Source organism: Cheilinus undulatus, linkage group 24 (assembly GCF_018320785.1).
Source record: "Cheilinus undulatus linkage group 24, ASM1832078v1, whole genome shotgun sequence".
Lineage (NCBI taxonomy): Eukaryota > Metazoa > Chordata > Actinopteri > Labriformes > Labridae > Cheilinus > Cheilinus undulatus.
In genome coordinates, this window is record NC_054888.1 from 12102881 (window position 1) to 12114726 (window position 11846).

The window sequence follows — 11846 nt, forward strand, 5'->3', positions numbered from 1 at the left end:
CAATTAATGTTAGCTAAATGATGATAGTTCATCTTGATACAACACATAGAGAAGGAGAAATGCCCTAATATTTAACAGAACAATGATAATGAAATGGGAAAAAGACTAAATGATCTGTGTATATTGTCCATTAGCTTTATGCTAACACATAATGGAAATTGCCATTTACGTGCTAACAAATAACATTTTTGGTCATCGTCATTTAAACTCAAGAAACAATCAGTTTGACTGGACAACACTATGTGACTTTTAACTGAGCGTTCTCTTAAATATTCAGTAAGGGAGATTGTTATCGTCAGTTGTGCTACTTTCTTCTTCTTTTGTTATTGATTGGCTGCTAGCAACAGTGTTTTGATGCAAGCTTTCGAGCCAAGCCTGGTGGTAATGCCACATTACAGCCAGACACCAGGGAAAATAATGGGAAAATATAGTTTTAAAGAATGATGAAAGTCTTGATTTTTATCAAGCAATGACTGTTCGGATATTTGAAATTCATGCCCATTCCCTAGCATTAAAAAAAACAAATAGTTAAGAAGTCTGATTCTATCAGTTTTATCTGCTTTCACTCTGACTAACATTATAATCTGTGTTTATCAACCAAACAAAACTGTTTATATTTTTGTGGGCTTAAAGCTCCACCATGGCACTTCAGTTTGTGTTGTTTTTAGCGCCCCCTGTGGACAAATTGGTGTCTCTCTCTTCTTACCAACTTTGTCTGGTACATGCGCGAGTCGTTTTTTATTTTTCAATTTTTAAAATGGTACTTGAAATTATTGACTTATTTGGCTGTTCAAAAAATGCAAAGTTGACACCTACCCCACACCAGGGAATTCAGGCATTAAAATTTATAAAATAGAAGTACTAAATATTGTTTCTGATGGTCTCATTTGCTTTTGTAGGCCATAAAGAGGCATTAGTGTTCATTTCAGCTTGTTTCACAACCGTTTAAAAAGTCCTCACAGGAGCTTTAAAATAGATATTAAATTAAAGTATTAGCATGTTTTACCTTATGACAGCCATAGCAGATAAATATGTACGCACTAACTGATTAATTTCTCACATTTTAGCCCTTAAGTTCTTACACCAGAGCTGAATATAATGAGTATTTTCCTGTCTAAGAAGTGTGGAGAAGAAGCTTCTTAGGATTTCTGTGTGAGGCATTAGCACTGGCCTGCAAAATGGATTACAAGGCATAACAATGCTAAATACAAGCAACAGGTTCATTCACAAAAAGAGGGGCAAGAGTCACCTCTGTCCACCCTCTGATATTTATACTGCATGTTTCCACAATAGCAACAATGATCCATGAAGGATTAAGATGTTTTGTGAAATATAAAATAAATCATGCTTGATGTTCTGTAAGGGTCAGTGAAGGAGAGAAGTGTACGTGTTCAATATTTATCAGAAACACGGTGTAAATGTCAGCACCAGCAGGAGGACGAGTCCCGCTCCTCTCCTGGCGTCTGGTCATCAAAGGGGTTGTGGCCTTTAGATTCAAGGACTCAACCCGAGCGCTGCTGGACGATGGCAATGAGAAGACCTAGGTTTTACGATAAAATGTGAGATTTTTTCACTGCTCCGGCAACTTTGTAGTAGTAACAGGCATAAAATAGTAAGTGTCCCTATCTTTTGGAGAAAATGAGGGAAAAGGGGTAAAAAGCGTTAGAAGTTTGTAGTTGGAATGGGCTATGACATTTGAATAGCAGTCTTCATACAACTTTTATTTCATCCAAAAAACACATTTTCTTCCTTTTTTTTTTTAAAACATTGCCTGGTTGTAATGGGTTACTACCACTATCTGAAAGCACCAGGGTCACATGATACAACTGTTAGTGTTACTGCAGAGATGCTAGGACCTAACTAAATTGGTGATCTGCTAGCCCCTTAATGGCAACTTCCATTGTGTGTTAGCATCAAGCTAACTCACGAAGATGTACATCACAGTCCATGTGTCAGAAATGTGTTACTTCTTAGGAGTATGTTCCTTTTAATATGCATCATTAGTTGTAGAACAGAGGTCAGACCAACCGTTTGCTTTTATATAAAATTTCCTGTAATTAAATTGAATGATAAAATAAAATTAATCTCAATGCAGTGTGTGCCATCAAGAAATGAACTATTCAGACCAGATTTGTTTATCAAACAGAGCTGTAAATATGTTAATTTCTGCTATTAAAAAATGGGCTTTTTAAATGGTTGTGCATGTGACTTCAGCTGCTTCTGGAGCCAGCCTCTAGTGGATAGTCAAGGAACTGCAGTTAATGTACTTGACCACTGACTCAATATCAACAGGTTGAACTTGCTAAGATGCTGGCATTTTGGCTGCCACTGTCTTGTTTTTTGGTGCTAGAATGATCTATATTTTTACAGGATGATTAAACCTCCTCGGACCCATGCTCGAGTTTGGACCCCAGTTTTAGTTTCTCCCGCTTATCAGGAAAAAGTGGGACCTGGTTAAATATGAAACCTAAGCTTTGTCTTAAAACAGGAAGTAGTTTTCATCACAAAAATTATCCGCACATGAAGACAAAAGGCATATCTAACTGTAAAACTGTATATGAGCACCTGCTCTACCCCCTCATCCATGTGTAGTTTTCTGACATTTTTGGGTGTTTGGGCCAGATGGTAAGGGGCCATTCAGCCAGTAAGAAATGGTGTTGGCCATTTAGAGGATTCTGTACGCAAGGCAGAGTTGTTAAAACCAAGTATAAACTGAATCTCCACTTAAGTTCTGGAGATCTTGAAAAATTTCCTTCAGAATTATTAAGATTTCAGAAATATTAAAAATTCCCCAAAATGTCCAAGACAGTATCATAAAGGAAGTGAGCAAAAATTCAGCTTTTTTATATCCATAAAAATATCCCAAAATTTCCTCAAACGTTTCTGGAAAACTTTCTGAAAAAGCCGGAAGATTTAAATATAATAAATCACCATAAATTTAAAGAAAAAAATCCTGAAAATTTTGAGTAAATTCCCTAAAATTGACAAGCAAATTCCATATAAATTTTCCAATTAAATTTCCAGGCATTTACCATTAATTCAGCTGATATTCAATGGAAAACGATGAAAATTTCAGAACAAAATCCCTCTAAAAAACAAACAAATTCCATAGTTTTTCTATGTTAAATTCAAAGGAAATCCCCCCCAAAATTTCCAGTCAATTTCCCTAAAAATTGCAAATTAATTCCCTAAATTTCCATAGAAGTATCTACAATTTTACTGCAATTCCTTGCAAAACATCTTGCATACATTCCCAAAATTTTTTTGAAAATTCCTGCGAATTTAAAGGAAATTACCCCAAAATACACAGCAAATGTCTTCAATTGCAATAGAAAATTTCAATTATTTATAAAATTCGGATTTTTTTTATCTCTAAATTCCATAAATTATCACTAAATTTTCTTCAAATGTTCCCCAAACATTTAAGTTACTCTTTCTGAAAAAGCCTGAAGATTAAAATATTTAAAAATTCCCCAAAATTCAGTGAACATATCTTAGAATTTTAAGTAAAAATCCCAAAATTGCAAAGCAAATTCCATCAAAATTTTCCAACCAAATACCCAAAGAATGAAAATAAATATCCTCGAAACTTCATGCAAACTTTTGGTAAATTTCCAACAAATTCCCCCAAACTTTCCAACAAATTCCCCCAAATTTCCGTTTAAAAATACAGAAAATTTTAAAGGCTATTTCCCCCCAAAATTTAAAGTTGAATTCCTCAAAAATTACAAATGAACTCCCCAATTTTCCATTAAAGTACCTACAACTTTCAGTGCAATTCCTCCCAAAACTTCTTATGTAGATATATCAAAAACTTTCAAGGAAATATTCCTGAAATTTAAAGCAAATGTCCCCAACATTCAAATCAAATAACATACCAATTACTTTCTATGGAAATTCTAAACAATTATTTTTAAAAACCAGTTTTTTTTCCTCTTAAAAGAAAAAGAAAAAGAAAAAGACACCTGGAACAAAGCAGTGTGCAATTATAGAAGCATTTTAGCGTTCCACGTTTGGGATAGAAGAATGTTGGCTTTCTTTGTGAGGGGGATAAGAGGACCGATGCCTCTGTGAAGTCTGTTGGTTAAATATGAAGCTAAAGTTAGCAGCAGGTTAGCTTAGCGATGACTGGATACAGGGGGAACAGCTGGTCTGCTTCTATGTGAAGGTGACAAAAATGAACCTTCTTGTTCCTGCGAAGCTCACTCATTGACAATTTATGTCTCATCCTTTTCATCCATATTTGACAATTTCTCAGGACCGGTAACTTCCCGGAGTTACAGCTTGTTGCCTAGCAACTGTTCCCAATTGTCTCATGCTATTCCTGGCAGGAGAGCAAATAAGTGTATTTCACAAACATTTGTCACCTTTACTTGATTTCCAGCCCCAGCTCCTTTAAATTTGTCATCCTGTATGAACTCTCCAGCACAAATCTTAACGTCCTACTCAGCTCGGGGTCAAAACTCCCAGATTTTACTTGCAAAAAAACTTGAAAGGCTGATTACGAGCGACTTCCTTTGTGCTTCAGACGCCGCAGCGAGGTCTGCCCTTCCATGCAGAAAATTCGACAAAACCTGCACCCCTCCAGACGATGATGTAATCTCCTACGGTTCTGATCTGAACATTATTACCAAAGGCGGGCGAGCCAGCGTTATGTAAGAGCAGGCCCGTACGCACACATACACGGGGAGATGGAAGGTGTGAGTGGAGAGGCCAATCATTTACAACAAAGAGGAGGACAGACAGACGCACTGAGAGTGACTTGAAATGCACTCAGAGCCACTTTGAAATCCTCAGAGCAGCTTTTTAAAGGTTAAAATACAAACGTCACACACAAGAGGCCTTCTCACAGTAATCAGACGGTCTCTGACTAATGGAATCAGATGTAATTGCACCTCGGAGAGCATTGTTGACGTCTCGTTATCCTGAGCCCACTGCACCTCCACAGATACACAGATTAGAGATTACACGACGCAATCAAGCAAAAAGATCAATCCATACTCGCAAATACCAGCACCAGGATTATAATCCCTGCCTCTGATCTGTGTTCATTTTCCAGTTTGTAATTACTCTCAGCTCAATGTCATGCAGAGATGCAGCAAAGAGACACAACAGCGGTGCAATCAAGAACACGGGCTGTTTGGTGTAATTAAGGCAGCTAATGTAGTCAAAGCTAATCAGCAGGCTCTTCACAGCTAAACTGTGAACGTAGCATTTGATGCTAATGCAGGATGTAAAAATGAAATTATACATACAGATATGTAGCTCACAGAGCCTTTTTCCATATCTTTTTATGAAAATCAGTGCTTGAAAAACTGGAGATTGGGCTTTTAATTGTACCTAGATCATAGACTCTTTAATGATGGTAGCTACTTCTTAAATTTATGCTAAGCTAACCTTGCTGTCTTAACCAAATTCAGAAAAATAAGCAGAAATATTGACTTTATTCTGTTCACTTAGTTCTTTTAGCTGAAAGATTGTCTCATTTAGTCAGGCTATAGCAAATATGCGATAACTGCCCCTCTGTTAATAAACCCTATGCTAAGCTAGGCTAATTTCCCTGAAAGAAGCAGTGTGACTAAAGGGGACTATGTTACCAAAGCTTTTTTTTTTTTTTTTTTCTTTTGTGGTACTTACTATATTCTACACTAAATTTTTTGTGAATAATTTGTCTGGGAAAAAAAGAAAATTTAAAGGAAGGCTAACTAAATAGCATTGCTACCAGTCATCATGCTAAGCTAAGCTAAATTTCGTCAGTGATGGCTAAAAAGGACTCTGTTGCAATATCTTTTTAAAATAAATAAGAAAATGTTTTTGGGAAGATTTGCAAAGAATCACTGCAAAGATTTTTTATAGCTAGCAAGCTTTGTTTCTGAATTTGTTGCTAAACTAGGCTAATCTTGTAAAATCTCGCATCTGTAGCTAACAGACTCTGTTATGTATCTTTATGATTAAAATTGTTTTTGGTCTAAACATTTGCTTTTAATTGCATCTACAAGATAATATGGGCTAACATGCTATTTTCTAGTCTTTAGCTCAAGCTAGGCTAAATGTTCTAGAAAAATAACATTAGTAGTCTTAAAAAAGGACCCTGATGCAGTCGCTTTTAAGGATAACTTCTCCTAAGGCTAAAGATGTACTAAAAATTACTTTAATACCATGAATAAGGAATCAAAACCTTTTTTCCAGTCCTACTGCTAAGCTAGGCTAATTGCTAAAACTAAATCACAAATGTGGGTATGTGAGACAACTATATCTTTTTACCATATTTGATCAATTTTAGACAAAATATTAGAAGATAATTCCCAAAATTAACATCATTCTAAGGGCTAGCAAACTAAGTCTCTAAACACTATGCTAAGCTAAGCTAACTGCCTCTTCCTAAGTTTGAACAAATATAGTCGAGTGAGGTATCTATCTTCTCATAACACTGTCAGGAAGAATACTAACATAACAGAATTCCCAGGAATGGCAAACTGCTCTTTTTATTTGGAAGAGAGATGACATTGGCTGACCGTGGCAGCTTTGAGGCTGATGCATTTTGACATGTGGAATTCCAAAGCTCATGATCTTTCAGTTATTGCTACAGTCACTTGTAATTAAATTATTAAAGCATAGATATCAAGATTTATGCTGAGTAGCATATTTAACACATAAAGTTTTAATGTAATTCCATGGGCAAATTTAGTAATGAAGATGTTGGTTGGCTGTTGTGTGTTACTTCTTGTTGTATGTTAGTATAATGAATTGGAAGAGGACTTGGGATTAATGCCCAACATGTGGGGGCTATATATTAGTCTGGTTTACGATGGCAATCCTTACTGATTAGCATCAATAGGATTTATTACTGGCCTTTCATTCACCACAGTGGAGCCTCATACGTCTCACTTGAATGCGTTTTGAAACCTCAGGACCAAGGACAAAGTTGTTGAGGAAAATTTGCTTTAATGAGAAACAGTTGTTGAATTGTTCCATCTTTGGGAAGTTACAGTTTCGATTGTTAACTCCAACCCTTCCTACATCCTCTTTCTAAAATCGGAAACGTGCTGTAGTGAAGCAGAAGAGGCAGCGCTGGCAAACACCAACACAAGCTCCTTACATGACAGCTCTCGCCTCCTTGCCCCCACTGTAAATCTCCAGCTTCTTAACGGATGCTATAAGCTGATGGTCACATTCCAGATGTCAAAGGCACACACAAATGATTGCACCGACAAATAGGCCATCCTCCAATCTCATCTATTTTAGTCCATTGGTGTGGGTGGGTGGGCTCGATTACGTAACATCACACCTGGAGCACTGCTATGGTTTCTCTGCCTCTGTGTAAAAACAGTGACGACTTCAGAGAGTTAATTGTTAAAGATAAATATGGCCGCCCTCCTGCTTGTTCACCCTCAGGGTCTTTTAACTCACTCACCCGCTCTGTAAATTGAAGATGCACAATAAAGCCTCCCATTGGACGGCGGCCTGCGTGTAGCGGCACGCCTCAGGAGAGGGTGATGTAATGTCTTTTTGAAACATCACTGCTGAGGGACACCCCACTCTTCTGCCCACACTTTACGTCATGCGAAGGCCGTGGATATGACTGAGGCCGGGGCCAAGAAGTTTTGCGGGAACTCCAAATTATGATGACATTTGTGTGCCGGCGCTGAGGCTGCAAAATCTGATGCAAAATTAGGATGGTCCTCAAGTAGACACTTTCTAAACTGAAACTAAAACTTTGGTAATGTATTTCAACAGGAAGTGACTTCTAAGGAAGTATGTGCATACCACACCTAATTAGTGGTGGGCTGATGCTGTAAGCTGAGAGACCCTCTGGACCAGATCTGGTGTCAGCTATCCTGGCGACAGAGCAAAAAGACACCAAGCTGCAACATTGCTGCTGCTTACATGGATTTGAATTGTGTCTGAAACACCCAATCACTTCCCATCTTTAAATCTTGCATCCTCCTCCTCCATAGATGGTGAGCATTTCAGTATCTCCACAGGAAGTTGGCCTAATTCTGATATGAACAATCAGAACCCCAAAGTGAAAGATGTGATTTACTACCAAACCACACATCAGCCACAGCCTCTCTGTATGGGCAGTGGGAGCTCCACTGACACACATGAACCACACACAGACACAGCAACAGTTTGAGCGCATAAATGGACTTGAAACCGCCAGTGCGTAAATTTCTGCACCAATCGTGCCACAAAAACGCACAATCGTTGCTTCAAAGCGCGTTTTTGCAGCTTTAAAATGATGATGACGTTACAATATGGCATAAATGACTGGTTTTAAAGCGTGAATTGAATGTTTGCACCCCCACAGAGGCTCCATTTACATGTCTGAGCAGCTGGACGAGAGCATCAATTTGCGCCAAGCGCACCGCTGATGGCTCCTTTTGCATCCTCCTTGCACATAAAAATCACACAGGCTTCATATGTTGCAGCAGCGTCGACTAATGACGCTCCTGTCAGATCAGACACAGAGCCTCTGTGGAGGGAGGGAAGGAGAGGAGAGGAGGGGAGGGGAGGGGGGAGTCGCCGATAACAATCGAAGCAGGGCTGCGGCTGCTGCACACCTGAAACAATGCACCGTGCAGAGAGCGCTGCGCCTCTTCATCAGCCGCTCGTTAAGGCAGAAATAAGCTCATGATGGTGCAGCAATGCAAAAGCAAATTGGCATTTATGCACGCACCGTAAACCCCAGACCGTGCACGCTCTACAATTCATCCACCCGCCCACCCTCTAATTCTCCCCCATCAAATCCCCTTTGAAGACGCAGAATCACACAAAACGTCAAATAACGCCAGAGCTCGTGGGAATAATCAGAATCGTCTGCAGCAGAGGGGCTGATTTTTACACAGCTCACGTTCATAAAGGTGAGAGACAAAAGACAGAGAGAGGGGGGGAGAAAAATCACCGCTATTGTGTCGCGTACAAGCGAGAAGCCATTGCAAGTAGGTTAAACCGCTCAGCCTGGCGCAGAACGTCTCCAAAGAAAACACCAAAACGCGCAAATGTCAGCGGCTGTCCGCGCGTACCTTTGCTCTCCTGCCCCTCGTCCTGAGTCTCCTCCGCGTTGGACTCCATGGCCGGCTTTGTCCCATCCATGATTTTAGCGGAATATAGTCTCCTTGTGGCACTTGTACCTCACAGTCTGTGGATGGTGGAGCCTGCTCTGGTGGTGCCTTGATGCTCTCTCTCTCTCCCTCTCTTTCGATCGCTCGCTCGCTTCCTCGCGCGCGCCTCGTACACACCCTCCCTCCCCCTCCCCTCTCTCGCTCTCTCTCTCTCTTTTCCTCCTGTTAAAGCTTAGCTCTGTCTCTTTTTGTCAAATAACAATCCAGTTTCAAGATGCAAAGGCGCTGTCAGATTGGATTTATTTCGCACATGCGGATTAGCCCCCAAATGATGCCAGATAACGTGTTTTGCCCCCTAAACCCTCCTTGACAGAGTAATAAATGATGTTTATAGTTTTAAATACCTCCTGAAAAATCTGCTCTGGTGCTCATGATTGTCTTAAAAGGTCTCAAGATATACTGTCAGATTGGATTAGACCCCTCATGGCGCTGTAGACAAACATTTTGACCCCAAGAAATCCTCTCGTTAGAAGTATAGTGAGCTGGTCACTTAGCCCCCAAATATTTCTTCATGACGTTAGCCCTTTTTGACAGACGAGGAAATAATAGAATAGTCTAAAACACCTCTAAATGTCTGTTTTGCTGCAGAGGTTGTATTGTGTTGGATTCATACCAGCTTTTAAATTAACCCCCAAATGATGCCATTTAACGAACCCCCAAACCACTTTAGACCCTAGCTGACACACTTTCAAGGATCCCGTTACTGGTGAAACTTGATCACCAGTAAGGTTATCAACTTGCATGTTTGTCTGTATTTATCTGCACATGAGATCAAGCCCCTTAATCATGCAGTACAAAGTAGCCCTAATAATGCATTAGCATCTGGATGCATCCGAGGACCTCCACTTCACACCGGGAGTTGGAAAATTGCCGCCATATCTCATCTTCTAATACCGGAAGTCACTTGAACTTGACTGAACATCTCCTTCATTGTTTTCTGTGTGTTGCCGCCATATTAATAGAGGCAAGTCCGCCAAGTCAGGAAAAACAAGTAGACGAAAAATGTGCGCATTTTGGGTTAACAAGCAGAGCGATAAAGTTACATTAATTTTAATGAATTGATTTATGATCCAAATTCACATATCACTGAGCACACACATGATATGCGACGGAAGATTGGCTGGCTGGACATTATGGTCGCCACCATGTTGTCAGAGGCGAGTCCACTAAGTCATTCAATACAGTAGACGAGTATTGTGCAAGTTTTCATAATAAAAAGCTCAAATGACGAGATTGCATGGATTTTAATGAATCATTTATAATAAATGATCCATATTAAAATAATAACTGACAGTGAAACATAAAAGCAGAATCTGCTTTCTTGTATTTTCTCAGGTAAATGAAAAGATGTACTCCATGATTTAAAATCAAATATGGTTAATACAGCTTCATACATGTTTAGATATTTTCTATTTTGAATCTGTATGTATACATATTTATATATTAATCTGATTGTTTGACTTTTTTATTCTGATAACTTGCACAATAGAGTGGTGCAGTTGTGATGTAATTTTGTAGGCAAACCTGGAAGCTAGCGTTGCATGGGTTCCCTCAGTGTCGAGCCTATGGGATTATTCAATGGGTTTTTGGATTATAGCTGAAATAAGCTCTGTGCCCGGTAAAAGTTTATGAAACTTACACGTTTTGTTCATAATCTTCACAAATTGATAATAAAAGCATCATACCTGGTTCGTTAATCTAACTGGCAAAGTAAAAAGCTAACGTCACGCTATATTGAACTGCAACACAGTCAACTGAATTTAAATGCTAATTTACTTCCGCGTTTTAGTGCTCAGTCCTGCACCACTCTATAGGCCTTTTTCACACGTATACGAAGTACTTCCAGTTCAGCGTTTATAGTGCCAGACCACTTCCGCCAAAATGGACCATCTCCATGAAAAACGATTTACGACTTTATATATATACTTATATTTCACTATCAGTTATTATTTTATATGGATCATTTATTAAATGATTCATTAAAATCCATGTAATCTCATTGTTTGAGCTTTTTATTCCAAAAACGTGCACAGTCCTTGTCTTCTGTATTAATGACGTAGTGGACTTGCCTCTGGCAACATGGCGGCGACGTCAGCATCTGGCCAGCCATTCTCCCATCGCATATCATGTCTGTGCATAGTGATACTTGATCATAAATCTATTTCGTAAAATAAATGTTATGTGGTCACTGTGCTTATTAGTCTGAAAAGTCACATATTTTTCATCTACTTATATTTTCTTGTGTGACAAACTTTAATATGGCGGCGATGCATGAAGAAAACAACGAAGGAGCCGTTCAGTTCTATGGACTAAAAGTATTAGAAGACGAGATATGGCGGCGCTTGTCCGACTTCCGGTGTGAGATCCTCGGATGCATCCAGGTCCCTCTCCAGTAATGTGTCAACTTGGTGCCCATTGTATCTCACACTTTTTAAACAAATATCTTAAGGTTGCATTAAAGTAGTTTTGTAGTGGGGATTAAATGCAACAAAACTGTTATTTTGTACCTATCTGCATGAAAATAAGCCCCCAAATTACACCTGGAACATCTTTGACCCCTTAAACCCCTCCATACTGTGAAGAAACTGATACCTTTAGATCGATGTACCTCTCCTGGTGATAAAAAATTTCCTTTAGAGTCTTGAGATGCAACGTCAACATCACATTTGGCTTGTTTTTATTCCCCATATTAATCTTCATAATGCATTTTGACCCCTTAAA

General features: G+C 39.1%; 1 protein-coding gene across 1 annotated transcript in view; it reads right to left on the minus strand.

Moving 5' to 3' along the window:
• Nucleotides 1-9179, minus strand: part of LOC121506259 (neuronal membrane glycoprotein M6-b-like) — a 45356-nt gene extending 36177 nt beyond the window's left edge. The window contains exon 1 of the mRNA XM_041781980.1: nucleotides 9027-9179. Coding sequence (XP_041637914.1) covers nucleotides 9027-9096 — 70 coding nt within the window. The 5' untranslated portion in view covers nucleotides 9097-9179. The remainder of the gene's footprint in view (nucleotides 1-9026) is intronic.
• Between the last annotated feature and the right edge of the window lie 2667 nt (nucleotides 9180-11846).